The sequence below is a fragment of the Apostichopus japonicus genome, chromosome 11 (assembly GCF_037975245.1).
Source record: "Apostichopus japonicus isolate 1M-3 chromosome 11, ASM3797524v1, whole genome shotgun sequence".
Classification (NCBI taxonomy): domain Eukaryota; kingdom Metazoa; phylum Echinodermata; class Holothuroidea; order Aspidochirotida; family Stichopodidae; genus Apostichopus; species Apostichopus japonicus.
This window is the reverse complement of record NC_092571.1, coordinates 3,365,001-3,383,856: the sequence shown is the minus strand read 5'-3', so window position 1 is coordinate 3,383,856 and position 18,856 is coordinate 3,365,001. Positions and strand designations below refer to the sequence as shown.

The following is an 18,856-nucleotide window of genomic DNA, read 5'->3' as shown; positions in this document are numbered from 1 at the left end:
CTTTATTTACTGTACTTGAAATAAAAGTAACTGCCTATAAAGAAATTATCGACTTAGATTTTACGTTGTGATGGGATCGATTGGTATCAAAGCATTACACAAAAACAACTCAAAAGCAGTTTGAAGCTAATGTTAACCGACAGATTTGTAGGTTGAAGACGCTTCTAACATGTATTCAAACGTTGTTGTCATCTGAAAATAGACCTGTAACAAATTATTAGATGTCATGTATATCTAAGTATAGTATAATCAGTAAACATTGACGATAATGTTCTCAGAAGCTTGAAGAATGGATCAATTCATTTCCCGTATCGGAGAACGAATATGGGATTCAGAGAACAAATGGAGCCGTGTCATTCTGATCCGTCCGTGTGTCTGTGTGTAATCTGTTCAAGGCCAGTCTGGTTGGGCAATTACCTTACTGACAAATCGTACTGTGTTTTTTTCTGTTTGGTATAGGGCATCGATTCTTCCATGACAGTGGTGAAGATGGTGATCGAAGAATTCAACTTACCACGTCGGAGGACCAGAAGCCTGTAGTATTTCAAGCAGTCAATGTCGAACACAGCCGGGTAAAACCTTCGGATGTGAGTCGCCGTGTTATACATGACCCTAAACAACAGCATAAGCAATATCGTTGCCGTCATTGTCGAAAGGAATTCAGCGATCGTTCCATGTACTTGGTCCACGAGACGCGCCATACCGGCAAGACTTGTTTCCATTGTGAGTTCTGCATGAAACCGTTCGCCAATCGTAGCGAACTTAAAATCCACGAGAGGTACCACACGGGCGAGAAACCTTTCGAGTGCCGGTATTGTCACAAAAGATTTGAAACGAGTGGTAATTGTCAGAAGCATCAACGTTGCCATACAGGTGAGAAGCCGTACGCATGTGGAATTTGTGGCAAAGGGTTTTCAGACGTTAGCAATCTACGAAAACATGAAAGAACACATCAACAAAAATGAACGTTGACAGAGTCTGTAATATATTGTTACCATTCAAGTATTGTTAGAGAACAAAACGCTTCCGATTTCGCGCCGAGACGCTGCATTATTGAATGCTTACTCATACAGATGAGTATTTGGTTATGTAATGTGATCTTGGATTCAAAATCTAAGACAATTGTATTACCTCAAAGTTAAGACACAACACTTTAGATATGCCCATATTAACACGGCGTTGTGATTGATATCAAAAGTCAGTGCTGAAGCTGCTTTCCGTTGTGTTTTGTATGATACGCCATCAAAGTCAAGACCATCAACCAGTATAGAAAAATAATCGTTAAGCGATTCGGTCTCCGCATGTTCGATTCGTACTACTGCCGGGTCAGGTCAAGCTATATCTAATGCAAGCACGTATTGATACGTGGCTTGCTCATCTTCTGCCATTGTCTTGACCACATACCCTGCTTTAGTGTTTTTTTTTAACTTGTTTATCAAAACGATCATGTTTGCTATGTGTATGTACACATATTTTTTATTAGTCGGATAAATAAGAACGAAGCATTGCATCAACCTCGCATCGCTGTTAGATCGACACAAGTTTGATTATTCTTACTTGTAATTTTTGTAAGGACATCTAGTTCGTCTCATTAAAGACGTCTCATGTTCGATATAATTGAAATACATGTTTTCCAAATATTGTTATCTATCATTTGTTATTTTCTTTTCGTTTTCTGAACTGCTTTGTCACCTTAACAATTGAATCGCTTTTTCGAATTCACAATAAATTTATTTCCTATATGCTTTGGTGACTGGTGTTTCTATTTTGTAAACGGAACATATAGGTAATTAACCCCATACAGAAGTGCAATATATATTCATTTTAGACACTAAATGCTTCATTCAGCGGTTCATTCATTTTCTTGGTACACGGCAGAAAAACGACTTGAACATCCAAACGCCTCCTGTTTTGTGTTTTGTGACGTGTTTGCCTTGTTAGTCATTAGGATAACCAACCCGACATAATTTAGTGTTTCTGAAAGTCTCGGAAGAGATATTCTTGAGAGCAAGAGGCCCTGTTAAATGCAAAGTTAACCGACAAAGGCAAATGGATATATATATTATGAAACGGCAATGAGCATAATTTAGAACATTAGTTATATACCGAATATTACTAGACTATTTTTTTTGCCTCATATGTAAGTTTGATTCGCTGCAAACACCCCAAATGGTGACATAAAAATAAAACAACCCCTTTGGATGATGAACTAGAGTTTAGCCAAATCATACTGTGTGGGGATTACGTCCTGAGTGCGTATCAAATATATATATATATATATATATATATAACTCCAATGGCAGTTTGGATATGTGACTCCATCAACGTGACTTTAACATATACTCATATTCAGATCCTGCAGTGGCGAATAACAGCTGTGATTAATGAGATTGATCCCAAAACATCTGATAATGTCCTCAAAACCCCATCCTGTGGAGTAGTCTTTTAGCTTCCACCTTTCTTAACTTTTCCATCCTATATCTAACGAAGTGGACAAGCATCGAAATAAGTCCAACAGTCTGTAAATTTAATAACACTGTTTTAGGACAGCAATTTTTGTACTGCAATTCATCCCGTTTGACACTTACTGTCCTAAAAGGTGTTTGCTGGGCTCCATGGAATTAAATAAAGCCATTGCGTCTTTTTGTTTGTGGTAGAAAGAGTATGCTATCTCTATCATGTATGGCATGCGTTTGAAGTTGGCGCGTAGATTAATATATATATATATATATATATATATATATATATATATATATATATATATATACATATACATATACATATATATATACATATACATATATATATATATATATATATATATATATATATATATATATATATACATATATATATATATATAAGTTAAGGAATGTCTAGATGCAAAATGGTGCTATATTTCTCAATTTTGTAGGTTATTATCCCGTTTAATGCAGGGCGTAAAGAGCGTAAATCAACGATTCTTGTTGGTATTTAAAATATCTTCCAGCATATGTTCAGATTTCCCATTATACTTCAGGGAATAACAAATTCACGGTTATCTGGTTTTCCCATCAGAAAAGCATCTTTAAGCAGGTCGTCTGGACTTGACCGTAGGTGCTATGAGGACAAACTTGTTGCTGAATGCAATGCAAATTTTGAATTTTTCTTAGTTTCTTCGGTTATGCCTGAAGTTCATGTGATATTTTGTTTGCCAAGATAACAAATACCAATTTCTTGGCTTTTCATCGAGCTTACTTTTCCAGCTTTAAGTTCTTGTGGATGTTTCGATAGAATTGTCCTTTTTTTATTAGTTCGCGTTTGTGGTTTCAGTTTGTTACATTTTCGTTCTGTGCACTGTATCTTCCGTGGTCTCATATGTGCGACACCAATACACGTTATTGATTTACAAAAAGCCAACATAATACACCGTCATTTGATGGTTGCGTCGTTGATATCCTTCAAGCTATTGTATGTAGTTTGGAAACATCATTCGGTAACATGAAAACTGCAACTGTCAAATTGCAAGTCAATCAATTCATTTTCCACCACTAAAGTTGCTGCACGTCTGCTTTAGTGTCCATGTTATACTTCTTTGGCTCAAAAACATATGCAACGTTGTGATCATGTCTCTCATCCGACTTCTGACTTCCACTATGGCCGCTCGCGAATGCATGTTGCAGATTGGACGTAGTTTTCGCGATGAATGGCAACAGTAAACGCGCGCAGTACCTCCGGAAGCGCACACTTGTAAAACTGTAAACCACAGGATTCATACACGAGTTTGCGTAAGGCAGAAGTAATGCCACGTTCTTGACAATTGCTGGTAACAGGTTTGGAATGTATCTTTGAACTAAGTTATAAATCGAAAATGGGCAGTAGCATACCAAAAAGACAACAAATACTGCCAATAGACTCTTAGCAGTCGTCCAGTGAGAATTTCTAACACTTCTCGATGTATCGCTGAACCGCACGTTTATTTCTCTATTGTTTTGCCAGACATATCCGACAATACTTGTAAACAGATACCCTGTTATTGTTACAGGAATAAAAAATAAAACAACATTCAAGTAAATCGCTTTAAAATCTTTGAACCATGGCCCAAATGGTAATGATAACGTGCAGGCAAACGGCGACTTTCCTACGTAGTTGCTTTTTTCTTCTTCATTTGCGTAGAAGCTCTGTGAGAAAGAAAAAAGAAGCAGAAATCTGTAATTACTGAAATGAAATCATATCAAGCGTCAACAGGCTCACCAACTATGATGATGATGCTGTTCTGAGATATTGTTTTATAACTGTAAACATTGTCGTAGTAAGTACGCTACCGTGTACATCTTGGTTTTGTATCATCCACAAGCTTCGTGCGTGACATATAATTTAATATCATTCGGACCCCATCGCACTTAAGTGCGAACTGGACAGCACTTCTCAAACTCTCGCAGTGTTATAAGTTACTCTTATTTATTTACTTTAAGTTTAGCTTACCTATTCGCTTTCTCCTTTTTAAGAAGCAAGAGAGTTTTTTTCCTGGAAATGTACGGCAACATTTAAACTTTTGAATATTTTATTTCATTGCTTCCAATGTATATGTTGTACGACGCGTTGAGATGTTTTTACATGTAATGCGCCTTTAAAGAATATATTTACATTACATTACCTTACAAACTCTGCACTTTCTAAAGTGTACATACCATTTCATGATTCACGAATTGTGCAAACTCTAGTATAGAACTTAGAGGGGCTGATCTTTCGATCCAAACAGCATCTTCAAAGAAAGAACTGGTGTGTCATTATCTACTCAGACTTAATACAAGGTACAAGTACGCGAAAACTTAACCTCATTTGATTTACCCATCAATAGGGAATTGCACGGTATGACGTAGTCTCCAAAGCCACTTAGCACTTCGTTGTCTATAACAGTACCGTAGTTCTAGTTTATCAAAAAGTATTAAAAGTGTTACATTATGCCGCTTCACGTATTCCTTCAATACCGACCTACCAGAAGCTCACCTGCGCCAAATGTTCACTTTGACAGTATTTGGCCTTCCTTTGATTCATATTTACAAGTTTTTATTATATTATCTTCAATGTGAAAGCAACTTCAGTCCTTATTTCCCATTACATCCTGTGATACTTCGTTATAGTATAACGTTGCTTGCATATAATATAAACTTAGAGTATTGCAAAAATCGTCAATGTGATTGTTTACGATATTGAATCCGATGCAATTCATTAATTTACGAGAGAATGTTTGTTTATGAATGGCCGTTGCTTGAACCGAGTCCTTGCTTACATTGTAACACTCGAAAGATCTAACGACACGATCTTGCAGGCATTAGGATGAATCAATACTTTTCCGGAAAGGGTTTATCCAGTTGTCAACTATTCCAAACGAATTAGTGATGGATAGGAAATCCTCCTAAATTGAAGCGCTGCAGCTGCTGATGTGCAATATAGCATTTCGTCTCAAGTAATCATTATCTTCAGCATAAGCATCAACTTCGATGTTGCTGGCCTTCGGCCATTTCATCGCTCAAAAGTTCAACATAAAACCAACACTGTCGAAGTTAGTGAAAAATTAAAAGAGAGTTAAAAGAGAGAGTTTCTTTGGCTTTTGTTAGGCTACATTTGATACATTTGCTACATTGTGAGGCTATGTAATTATAAATTCAAGGCTCTTCTAGTCTCCCGTCTTGCTTGGTTTCTAAGCCTAGCGTAAATGTTGTAGTTGTCCACATTCTGTGTTTGTAAATAGCTTTGCCATGCCTTCTGCTTATCTTTAACCTTTAAAACTGCAGCTGCCGTCATCCATATTGTTTTTTATTGTTTCTCCCATTTCTCAAACTTGCCTTAGGTACACAATCGTCTACTGATTCACTAATTGTCTGCTTTAGAAGGTTCCGGGTTTTCCTCCACACTTCTATTTTCAAAATCAGACTTTTAATCTCTCTGTTATGCCTTTCTCAGATTTTCATAATCGCCTTTATCATTTATTTGGACAGTAAAAATAAAAGGGTCGACTCTGACATGTGACAAGTCTGATAAGGAGATATGTAGGCTTATGTCATATTTACAAGTTTAATTTCAAAATACTTTCTGCAGGTTTTACAACTTTTTTTTTCATTCGTAGTATAGATAAGACAATTTTCAGATTACATAATATATTTCAGTTCCACAGGCACCGTTATTGAAAGAAGAAAAAGAAGACAGTAGGTTCAGTTTGAGTCTGACACGTTTCTTGAAATCAAAACTTTAACAAATTCTTCACGTTTCCCATTTATTTCATACAAGCGTTAGTCCAGCTATGGCGTTTGAAATCAGCAGAGAACAACCGCTCTGCCACCGGAAAATGTAAAGTTAATAATTAACTACTGCATGGTAACAGTATTTTTGTGCCAAATTGTGCCTACTTTTTTGGGAGCATGTATACATACGTGCTATAACTTTCTCAGACGACGTATGCGGCAACATCTTCGTTTCAAAGAGAACCTCTTTCATTGGATATCCTTCTCATTCACACATCCCTACTCAAACCGTCATAGGGCACAATATGTTATTTTATGCTACATCAACATTATTTCATCCAAACCCATGCAGCCAATATGTTCGCTTGTGAACTGTAGCTTCCCAAAACTTCTGCTATCTCGATACAGTGTCTCAATTATACCACAAAGTGCAAGATTTACGGTAACTCTCGAATGGATTAGATCCGTAAGTGACCGTGTTAAAGACATAACAAATAGTTACAAAGGTAGAAACCCATTTTTACCTGAAACATAAGGGCGGTCGGTAAGGCAGCCACGAGTGCAAGACACCAAAGGGTAACAATGAGAAGCTTTGTTCTCTTGAGACTGAATTTGAGTTTGAAGACCATCGGTTTACGTACAGCATAGTATCGATCAACGCCTATGGCCATCATCGTCACTACCGTGTTAATGAAAACGACGAATCTGAAATATCGATGTACGGCACATTGCCAATCATGTGCCCATAGGATCGGCCACGTTACTGGAAAAAACTCTGTAATGTGGAACAGCACAACAGTAATTGTCATGAAATCACCTGCATGGAAGATAAGGAGAGGACAAATTGTTATGAGCGCCTAAACGTATGCTAGTATGGATATGAAACTTTCCTCGTTACGTACTATTCGGTATACCATAGTTTCTTTTGTTGTATTTGGTTGTTCTGAATTGAATTCCGCCTTCTGAGCACCTCCCCTGCAGGCCTAAAACGAGATCGCACATACAGTGTTACTTTTAAAGCCGTCAGATTCGCACACACGGTTTATAAAGAAGACCATGTATTTGCGAAATTGGATTCACCATCTCCATGAGTACCAACATTAATCGGACGTAACCCACATCAGTATTGTTTTATTTCTTACGACGAAGGGGCAGCACTAATTTCTAGCTGCATTCAAAGATATGTTATATGAAAACAATAATTGAATAACATAAACAACTTCATTGATACTTTCTCACTTATTCGCAATGTTCAATGGAGGTAGGTGTGGGAGGCAGGTTATGATACGGACATGCCTCTTCCCATTTGATGAAAGACCTGATAGTATCTCTTGTCGTTAACGAAATGTACCATCTAAGCTTTTTGAACTTGTAATTTCTGTCGTTTTGACATTTAAGATGTGTTCTTCTGCTGATTTGTTTTGGTCCTATTGAATAACGCTATTGATGAAAAAGTACACATACAGACATTTGTAGTGTGTTATCAAACTCGGGAACTGTTGGGTTCATTGATTCTTCGTCATTTCAAATCAAATTCATACTACCTCGATATTTAAGCCCCACCCCCAGATTTATAACTGTCGTTGTTTAAACTTGTTATTTTCATTGCTGCAATAGCCTTTTGCTTCAGTGAAGGTTGAAATTGATTTTAGTTACCTCCAAAACTTATTTCACAATTTCACAAGTCAGCTTTCAACCTTGTACAATATTGATCAACTCAAATTTTATAACCCCTTCATCATTTTAGCTTTCCATATTTTCATTTCTATGTTTATGGAGAAAGAGATGGAAGCCTCTGTTACTCATCCAGCAAACTGTTGGACTAGGAAGAAAACCTTTAATTCAGAAAGTTACATGTAGGCTTCGATCTTCTCAAGAAGAGTCAATACACCGAGTAATTACGATATAACTGCAATCCGCGAGGTCAGCACTTACAGCATCCAATAAAATACAACACTTAGAACAATCAACGTTTCCAAGGAAAACTTGAATAGTAATAAGAAACCTCATGATCAGTGAGTTCTAAGGATCGAAATTCATCTTCATTAGATGGTTATATTGCTTTGAAACGAAGTATTTAAGCCTTGGCTAATGTTGTTGTTTTCGATACCTACTTCAATAAAGAACTTTACATCACAACAGAGGAAGGACATTAATCTTCAGACAAGTTTGAATTAGATGTGTTGGTGGATGATTCTAGCATCCACCCTATCAAGTTTGATGTATTGTTGATTCAGAAGATAATATCAACAGAGGGTGTTGTCTATATGATGCAGTGATGCGAGAATCACGTGTAAATAGGTGAATATTGATACGTACAATCAAGCTTGACGAAATTTGAAGAACTCTGTGACAATAATTGAAAGAAATTGTTTCGTCTATATATTGTTAATAGCTTTAATGGTTGGATTGATTGCAAGGGGGGGGGGGGGCGTCAGCCTCAATTACGGCTTATTGATAAGTTGATAGTTAAATCTTTCTTTAAGTATAGCAGTTTTAAGAAGAGTACTTATGTCTTTTTCTTCTTTTACATAGCATACAACTTATGCAAAGAACGCTTATCTGATTGCGACATTTTGTTTACTTGTATATCAGAATACAAACTAAACATCATGTAGCCATTGAAGTTGCTTTTTCCAAATGTAGATCGCTACGATGGTAACGATATTGATCACCAAGTGATTACGATTGCTCTGCGAGGTAGTTAAAATTTCTATATGCATCGAAATTTAAAGAATAAGTAAGGGTTATACAAATTTATGGAAATCACGGCTCGGTTATTTTTAGCGTTCGCTCTGCGATGTTTGTGAAAGGTAATCCTGATTTGAGAGATAACAAAATGTCGTTGACCGGGTAATCTAACTGGCTATGACGAAAACAGACAAGGTTACCGGTTACGCATCCGATGTATTTAATATTTTTGTTAGTTTAAAGTCTCAATGTGTGTTTGCCAAATTTTAACTTCGACCTTTCCAGCTTACTGCCCTAAATGCTCAGTGAAAATAACACCGTTTTATGCAATTTTCATATTAATATTCATTATTTTTAGTGAGTTATCTGTCGTTGAACATTTTGAGCTGAATAAGATTCGCCAGATTTTTTAACGAATCCGTAGATTTAATAAACTTCAATCCAAATTTGCAAGCCCCGCCCAACAGATCATGCGCCAATCAAATCTTTAGTTTTGTTTACAATCGTTAGGCCTATGTGTTAGCCTGTGTTAGGTTCATATTTTTTTAAGATTTTTTTTCACTGTTACCGATGTATCTTACGAAATTGTGTCATTTAATTCCATTGCAAGGTATAAACATGTGTTTTCAGACGTGTTCTCAGTGAAATTGGGCTAAAACAAATGGACGAAACGTGTATATGTAGGTTTATTATTTTTGTATAATGAACATGCTGATATGGGCGGTCGCCGTGATTTTATTGTAAATCGTTCCCCTCATAAGGGCAACAGGTGACCACGCATTATCATACAAACCATAACAGTGTATATGATACTATAAACAGTCTAATTCAATTCCAAGTCCAAGACTATAATTTATATTGATGATGTTGTTGTTAAGGTATTTTCCAACTAAAGTACCATTTACAATTGATTCGAATATGAATTGTTTTCCACTAGCCGTTAAATTTAGTACATATACACTATAGTCAATATAAATTGCCAATAAGGAGTTTCAGATGTTACTTAAATATCTGCATTGTCATTTGAGCTTCAGTTCATAACCAATTGTTACATGATAACTCTTACGGAGGGTAGTGCTGCTATAGCTTTAATATTAATAATCACACGCGCTGAATGTTTCGAATGGTTAGACATAATTGCATCTGGTACAATATGACTAACCCAGCATGAGTTTACACCTTTCTTAATGGCTTAGGCACGCTAAACCCCGAGGCACGGCGTCGGCAAGGTCAAAATTATTGTTCGCAACCCTGTAGAAGTAATAACTTAAATACGTTTGAAGGTCCATATTGAAATTACTTTCAACAACGGTTATTATATGCATATTTGATGGATATTAATATAAAGGTATATCATACAAAAATAAAAATAGGTGTATAAGTGCACCGGTGCTGTGGCCGAACGGATAAAGGCGGTGGCATTTGAAGCAATCAGCAATCGGAGGATGGGAGGGGGGGGGGTCGATCTCCGGCGGGTCATAGTAAGTTGGTTACCATCCAAGAGAAATCTACGGTTTTCCCATCTGACATGACTTTCTTAATTGAAAAGATTCCACAATATGAGTTAATATGTTGAATTGGAAGCCACCCGACGTGAAAGTTGTAACCCATAAGCCTTCTACCACATACGTGGTCGCTCTAGCGTTGTAGAAATAACTCTAATTTCTGGGACACAACGTGACGGATTTAACGGTCAATGTGTCCCCAATTAAGCTATTGTATCAATAGGTAGATATGTTATATTGATTAGTAACCTAAACTACCTAAAATTGAATGGCAAAAAAACTAAGGAGATAGTATTTGACTTCAGAAAACAGCCACATGATCATGCTCAAATCAGGGTTAATGATGAGATTGTCGAAAAGGTGCACCACTATAAATATCTAGGTACTATCATTGACTGTAAACTTAACTTCAAAGACCAGGTTGATGCAATTAGATCAAAAGCTTGCCAACGATTGTACTTTTTACGTAAACTGAAATATTTTAATGTCGACAACACTATTCTTTTACTTTTTTTACCAGTCAGTGATACAAAGCGTGCTGACTTTTAGTATTATATGTTTTTACGGGCTGCTTACAAAGGATTCTTCGATTAAATTAGAGAAGGTTGTAAGAGCTGCCAGCCGTACTATTGGGAGGGATATTGGTTTAAAAACTATTTATGAACTCTACATTGATATGGTGCACCAGAAAACCCATGGAATATCGAAAAGACCATACACATCCTCTTTTCGAAAACTATGTATTCTGCCGTTCAGGCAGCAGACTTCGCATGCCACGGTCTAAGCATAACAGATTCAGGTTTTCTTTTGTACCCAATTCTGTTTCTTTTTTCAACCTGAGGGCTGTTAGATAGGTTTCTTTTGTTTTATAATCTTGTTTATATATGTATATATGTGTATATTTTTCTCACATGTATGGATATTGTTGTTGTTGATATTCTTACCTTTTCATTCAACTTCTCTGTGTTTTGTTTATACTAATATTTTACTGTATTCTGAATGTAACTTTATAACTTTAATTTTTATGTGTTTTGCTGCAGGGCGACAAATTTCCATATCTTATGGACGAAATAAATATCTATCTATCTATCCAATTAAGTGCAAATGTTACATGTCTAGGTCAGAAAGTACCAACAATTACCATCATTAAACTTTGAAAACCAACCATTGATTTTAACGGCAGCTCTCGGTTTGTGATCTGTTTAGTTTGGACGCTTGGAAAACGATCAAGATGACTACTTTTATTCTTATCCTATCGTCAACAATTAATTAAATAAGATGATCAAACGACCTAGCTCTATCTCGAATGGCTACCTCCCCATTTATTCCGCCAAAAGAAAAGTTTTTATTTTGTAATTGTTGTTATCTAATCTTTCATTATCTTCATCATATTTGCAAATGCTAAAAAATATTTCCTCATCTTTTAGATTTTAGCAAAGTTGGTTCTCTTCTAAGTATATATCAAAATGTTGTCTACGTATTCTCTAACGGCCAATTGGTTTCTTAACCACGCCACGGAACATGCAATTGACTATACTTCGACCCTAAATTTAATTACAAATCCGACTTGTTTTTGACTGATTTAATGTTTCCTTTGAGCTTCAATTATAGGGTCTGAGCTATTTTGACAACCTGTTTGACATGCCTTCATGGTCAGATGGTCAGACCGGCGTCTGTACATTATAAACAGCCGTCGGTGTAAGTAATGACGTTCTTCTTACCAATGTCAATTGTGGAAATTACGGTAGTATTTGAATGTATGGGCAATGCTACCAGGTGCACTGTCTGCCTTCGCAAACTAGTCCATGCACGTGTTGGGAATGAATTATGTAAATTAAGATTGTAGAATAATCTTACATTGGCATGCTCTACTTAATACATGTCCAACCAACTGGAAGTACCAAATAGATTTGTATTGACCTAGAAGAAAATCAAATGACGAATGAGAGATGGCTACCACAATTCTCGATGTTAAATGAAATGTTTCCAACCTCTCTTGGAATATTAACTCTTATTGGTTTAAGCAGTTTTGCGCCTTCGACAAGCATTTTTTTGTAATCAAATGTATAGTGTAGTACTCAAAATAGGATTTCAATTGAGCCAACTTAGATATCTCATGGAATGTTGCCAATTGAGCTTATTAATAATTAGTGAATTTACTTTGAACTTTCCTGCCACTACCCACTTATACATTTTTAAAATTTAAAATTTCAGAATTTGCTTCAAAATATGCAATACAACGACTAGGCAAGCTAATGTCCTACCTTATTGTGGGGTATTTAATTAAGCTATATCAAAAATTAATTAATCATAAGCAACACGGTGTGACTAAGTGGAAGAACAGATCCACTTCGAAGGATTGAAACGTATATCTTTCCATATTGTGATCAATGGCATAAGCTTGTGTATAGCTGTAAAAAGGCTATTCGACTTGTAAGAGTGAGACATTACCAATGTAAACGATACAACACAGTGGTGTATACATCATACACAATTAACCTATGTTAATTTATTCTCTATTTTATCGTACCTCTAGTTTGCAGAGTCACTTTATTTGTGAAGAAGTAAACTTTCGAGTATTTATTAATTCTACACTAATTTATATGATTGTTAATTAGCAGTGATGTAAATGTCTGACACAAGTTTTGACAGAAGTATTGGGAGTGTGTACATAACCACAAAAATGTATTCGATAACTACACAGTTTATTTTAGAAATGCATATTATTATGTCATGGTCATGTTTCATCAAGTCAGATCATAGATTGCTTACGAACCCGAATTGCATAAGGCGGGGGAAGAAATAAAACTAAGAATAATGAAATCTGATCAGATCAGGTCAAATAAAAGACCATGTGGATCGTCATGTAACCAGTTTACTTGTAATATTTCAAATAAATATACAAGAAGAAGAAAAGAAACACGCTTTAACACATCTCATCAACGCAACACGATAAACAGATATGCAAGGATATTTCAAAGAATGTCTTACTCTGTTCTACTTTTTTTCTACATATTATATTATTTTATTTGAGATTCACTCACTACTTAAAGTCGATATATACTGACCATGAGAAACATGTGTAGTATTGGGATTGCATTGTGTAGTTGAGCTTATTGTGTCAGTTAATCATGGGCACCAGAAAGAAACTTGGTCGTCAGTTTTGGCTGGAATTTGGCTGTAAACGCACTGTCAGTATTGCAAACGATGTTTTCAAATGAGGTTTGAATTGGTATAACTACCCCGCCAACACGTCAGTCGACCGTGTAACAGGCACCATTGTCACACGTACACACAATGCCCCGACAGTACACGAAGATGGACTTGGCTTATGGCTATGATTTATGGTGAGGCAACAATGGCTTTGGCTTCATAGACAACATATTGACTTTATTACATCGAAAGGAAAGAATCCCTTATTAATATGTATGATTATCAATAGAAAGTAAGATGAAATTAATCAGAATTCATTGTTCGCTTTTCACGGAAATAAATTCAATAGCCCCAACAACAAAAAAGTGTCTGTTCACTTTTTCACAGAAATGAAGTGATGGAATTATTTTGTTAAGTCAATTCTATTAACGTTGAAGTCGATGCTACAGCAGATCTACATTTTAATTTCTCAAATCTGATTCGTCATGTGTTATTTGGCGCGGTTCGGGTATGATCCTTGTGGTTTTTCCACGTGCTAGGATGAGTCATGAGGCTGATTTACATACAAATTGTAATTTTGCGTGCCATTGGTACTTGTATTTTTTGCAACGTATTTCCTTTTTTAGTTTCCTCTATATTTCGAGAAAAACAGTATGCAAATATTGATAGTCCTTTTATTCGAAAAAATTGAAATAACATAACATGGAAAGAAAGCTTCCGTATTATAAATATAATGTAGTATATGCTGTTTCAGGCTTCATTGTTTACCAGCAGATACAGGGTACGGTGCGCGCATGCATACGGTATGCATCTAAACTAGTCATACCCACGCCATGTTCAGTACCAGTATGGAGCTATTAATTAATAGCTCCATTGTACCAGTAACAACGTGCAGCAACGTGTCGCTTTGTCCGATTAACTAATCCTAATCTGACATGTTAGTTTATGGTGAAGTCAAGCGCCAATGGTTTTCTATAACAAACCATTCTATGATTTCATATACTAATCACCTTTCAAATTATTTGTATTTTCAATATCAGTCATTACGTACCCCAAAGTTACAAGATTAGAAAGTTCTAACTACAGCCATTTCAGTTCGTTTTAAACAATTCAGTAATACTTTTGTTATGAAGAAATGTTAAATATCTTGTCTGCTGTCTCAATATGTGAAATTAATTGCACAATTCCTGGAGAAGCAACCCATGTACAGTGTGGTCACGTTTTCTAGTTCACTTCGTAACCTTGCACCAACGTTATTTCCCTTGTGTTATTGGTATGTTTATAGTTCTTTATATTTTTTATTGCAATTTTATATTGGTGTAGATGTGCCCTTATTATGCTTACTGCAGTTCGTGTTATTGTTAGCTTTCTGTCTCGTTATTAATATACTTCCAATCCTGAATTCCTATACGTTTTTAATTAAAACAGTCCGGTTACGATGTACAGCTTAAATGACTTGACCATTTCTGTTCCTCTTTTGTCAATAATTCGGTGTTTTTATTAGGAAACAGAACAAACGAAAATAGAGCTTAACAAAGAGGGAAAGAATGAGGGAATTTTGTTGTTGTTATGAATGTCTCTTCAGTACCAGTATCGTAAGTGAAAAACTCAATCTGCTGGTGAAAACTAATATATATTATGATTTAATCTCTGGAAGTAATTACATGTATTAATATGGATGGACAGCTGGAATTTAGAAAAAAATGTTTTCGGTTATCCCATTTCCAACCAATCTGTTTACTGGTCTTCTTGTTCACGGTATTTATGGGTAGTTCTAAACAGTGATCGTAACTAATTTCGAATTGCTTTCAAGTAATATATTGTTACCTACATAAATGTATACAAAATATGCCATAAAATGGTCAAGTATAGGGTTTGACCGAGGATTCGATACACAATTAAATTTGCGAGGGGCCTGCTTATGCTGGCTGCAAATCACATTAACATATAACATCACTGTCCGTGGCCCGTTAATTGAAGGAAGTTGTGGCCAGTACTCCTTGAGTAGGCTGACAGTTAGGAAACAAAAGTTAGGAAAGAGATTTAACCTCCCCCCTCCCCCCCCCCGCCTCCCCACACATAAACATCCCCGATCACTATAAGACTTGTTTTACTTGTAGTTCAATTATAATGAGTGAAATATAATTGACCTAAGCGAGAAACACTGAACCATACATACCAACAGCCAGATTGAGAATGTAGAGAGTCGCATTCGATTTACGAAATGGTTGCCTGGTGTAAACCAGTAAAACAATGGCGTTTCCAATAATCCCTAGAATACAGACAAACGTAAGGTATGGAACTTCAAACTCCACAGTATTCAGAGTTTCTATGGTATCGTTAGCGCTCTCCATCTTTATTAAACATTAACCATCTATACACTGCATTTGGTTATTTAAAATATCAATATCTCCGAGCTTGAAATAATCCAAAATCCAGCATCTCTCACTAATATACAAAACAGTTCCAAATAATACTGAAAACAGGCTCGATGAATACTGAAAACAGGCTCAAATTGTCGAAGTCGAGTTGCATTGTAATAAGTTGTTGAATAGAGTACTGGTCCTTTGTAGAAAATCAGAGGTTTGTATAACCGTCAAAAGAAGTTATACCTTTAACTGGATAAACTATGCATCGAAGCATCAACTCAATCATTCCAAACTGTTAATTTATTCGACCGAAGTTACGGAGGATCGATACCCAATCCTCCTCATTAGTCCTTGAAAAGGTCAAATAAAGATCCCACATATATTCAAGCGATCCTAAAGCCAAGGGAGGAAAGAGAGAAGACAAAATAACTTGCGCTCTTGCACTGTTCGTCCAATTTAGTGAATGACGTCCCTTTGACGATAGCAGCGCCGATTGGTGTAATAGCACATTATATTTCAATAGTAGGTAGCCATCTTGTTAGTTGTCAATAGAGCTGGTACCCCTACTTGTTTACGTAATGAGTTTTATAATTTAACACCAACTCATTTATCTTAACTAGGATTTTTTTAACAATACCAATCTCTTTCGTTCAAAAGGTCACTTGTGTTAAGTACGTTGAGTGGGCTCAAGGAGTTTCGTTTACTCAATCGTTGCATCCTATGGTACTTTCAACCCGTTCATCTTCATTACTTCTCGTATTACTCCGAAGTAGGTAAATATGAGTCAGATTTTCCATGAAACTATTCCATATGGAAGGTAGATGGCTGTCGCATGAATGACGGCGAACTTGTCACATCTAGTTTTGCTTTCAGGAATTCCTTTATACATCTTTCCTGTCAGAATATCTGGTCAGACATTTGAGAGACTTCCAAGTCAATACAGATTTATTTGTTATTTGCATAACGCACGAACTTAGGATTCTCTCATAGTCTTTGTACAACAATGTATGTGGTTCTATCAAGTTGAGATTTACTTTAGTATAGCGCCATCTATTTCCGAAAACTCCAATGGAACACACAAGGAAGGAAGTGTAAACGTAGACTATTAGTGTATGTGACTTAGTTCTAATTGGAGAAAGAAAATCCGTTGAGAGAAAGTTTTGCAAAGTTTAAGATGGTAGCACCATTTATGGACATTTTGATATTAAATTTGTTCGATGGACAGATGCGTTTACCTTAGGTAGTTTCGCCAGACTTTCTCAAGTGGTGCGTGAGCGCACGTGTGGTCTCTCTGGTGAGCGGGTATACAGAGAAATGAATGAGAAGCACCATTTGGAGGAGTTAAAGTGAGGCTTATGCAAGCTGGTGCCATATTCGTAAGCTTGGAGCGGGCATCTATAACGGCATGGAGTCCAGAGCCCTCCTGGTGGGGTTGAAAGGGCGAAAACCCTCGTAAATCAGCAGAATTTTGGAGGTAGACATATAAACTGTATAGTAACTAGAAGTCAAAGAGTTGTGTATGTTCCTGCTTATTTGTATGTGGCACTGCCTAAACTTCATATTTTAAAGATGTTATGACGATATATACTTGGCCGTCACTTGTTAGAGGTGGTGTTTCCAGTGAATATTGTTCTGGCAAGAGATCTGCTTAAGCGTACTTGACGCTTTGTACATGACTTTTGAATGAAAGTATAGTTCGGTGGTTAAATTATTGCCGTCAGACGAGCATTGAATAAAAGTTACGGAAGATGTTCACTTCTGAACTATTATACGAATACTTCGATGTGATGGTTAAGTTATTCATATACCTACATAAGCTACTACTTATTGAAACAGAATTGTTTTTACATGAACTTGTACGTCACATCTTGTAACATGCGTTTTCTCTCATAGACGTACACAGTACTTGTGAACGCGCGCACAAACACGCACACACAAATGTTAACCCGAATCCTTTGAAATACGACAAAGCAGTTCCACGAGACTTTTTGTGTTAAAGAAGTGTGTGAGGCACACGTCAAAAGCCGACTTCGCCATAGTAGATCATTTTGTGTTAATGGTGTATCATGATATCAACTTTTGCTCAACGTTTGGAGGACTTTTTGGCAAAAGGGAAGTAGTCATTGAAAAGCTTTACAATATCCTTATGACACCGGATCCGTCTTTTACACTCTTTAAATATAGAGTATTTCCTTATGCCTACATAATTTCTGAGGCCATCAAATTTGACCCCTGGCCCCTGATTCCCTCTCGTCGTTTCTGAAACTAAAGCTACAAGTGTTAGAATATTTTACAGCCGACCACACTGATATGTTTGTTTACTAGCTATCGGAAACATTCAAGTTATAATCTACTAGTTATATCAGTTTGGATTAACAAACGTTTAAAGGAAAGTGGTCAGGGGTTAAATTATTTAGAAGGAGCTATGTAATGACCCCAATTGCTAGATTTACCAAGATGACCTTAATGCAATAAAATGTAACCCACACTTTAAAAATTTCAAAGTCATTCATGGCTATGAGAGAACCCTATGTTTCCAATGTTTTTATATTGACACAAGGTGAACAGTGCAGCTCTTTCGGCCACTTTGGTACCACCAAGCAATCTTTCTCTCTGCCGCTCAACCGTTATCGTCCAAGTCAAGAAAATCATTTGCAAAGGCTATGCAGAGTATATGCGTTGGTATACAAACATCGTAGAATGATGTTTATTATCATTCCCTTCAATTATGTGGTTGATGTATGTACTGCAAACATGTTATCTTACTAAATACCAGGGCTCCGACGCTCGTTGAATTTCAGCGTCAATCAGATGAGTTATTCATTGCGCTTACGTCAGTGACACACTGCGCATTCAGGAAAAAGCCTCAAGCATTTGGATTCGAAATATTACTAACGTCTTACAGGTTATTGTA

General features: G+C 36.4%; 2 protein-coding genes across 2 annotated transcripts in view; one reads left to right on the top strand and one right to left on the bottom strand.

The window, feature by feature from the left end:
• LOC139976366 (uncharacterized) overlaps nt 1-1,638 on the top strand; it is an 83,362-nt gene extending 81,724 nt beyond the window's left edge. Inside the window, exon 22 of the mRNA XM_071985058.1 lies at nt 460-1,638. Coding sequence (XP_071841159.1) covers nt 460-965 — 506 coding nt within the window. The 3' untranslated portion in view covers nt 966-1,638. The remainder of the gene's footprint in view (nt 1-459) is intronic.
• A 1,217-nt stretch (nt 1,639-2,855) lies between these two features.
• Nucleotides 2,856-18,148, bottom strand: LOC139976093 (somatostatin receptor type 4-like). Its single transcript, XM_071984529.1, has 3 exons — nt 15,753-18,148; nt 6,749-7,041; nt 2,856-4,160 (listed from the first exon to the last, which is right to left on the bottom strand). The coding sequence occupies exons 1-3, from the start codon at nt 15,925-15,927 to the stop codon at nt 3,531-3,533; spliced, it is 1,098 nt and encodes a 365-aa protein (XP_071840630.1). The 5' UTR covers nt 15,928-18,148; the 3' UTR covers nt 2,856-3,530.
• Nucleotides 18,149-18,856: the final 708 nt, after the last annotated feature.

Excerpts from the sequence above, each read along its gene's own strand:
- LOC139976093 (XM_071984529.1), bottom strand. The coding sequence starts at position 15,927 with ATGGAGAGCGCTAACGATACCATAGAAACTCTGAATACTGTGGAGTTT. Across the intron at positions 7,042-15,752 it reads CATTCTCAATCTGGCTGTTG|GTGATTTCATGACAATTACT; the intron begins GTATGTATGGTT and ends TCTTCCATGCAG. Across the intron at positions 4,161-6,748 it reads CGACCGCCCTTATGTTTCAG|AGCTTCTACGCAAATGAAGA; the intron begins GTAAAAATGGGT and ends TCTTTCTCACAG.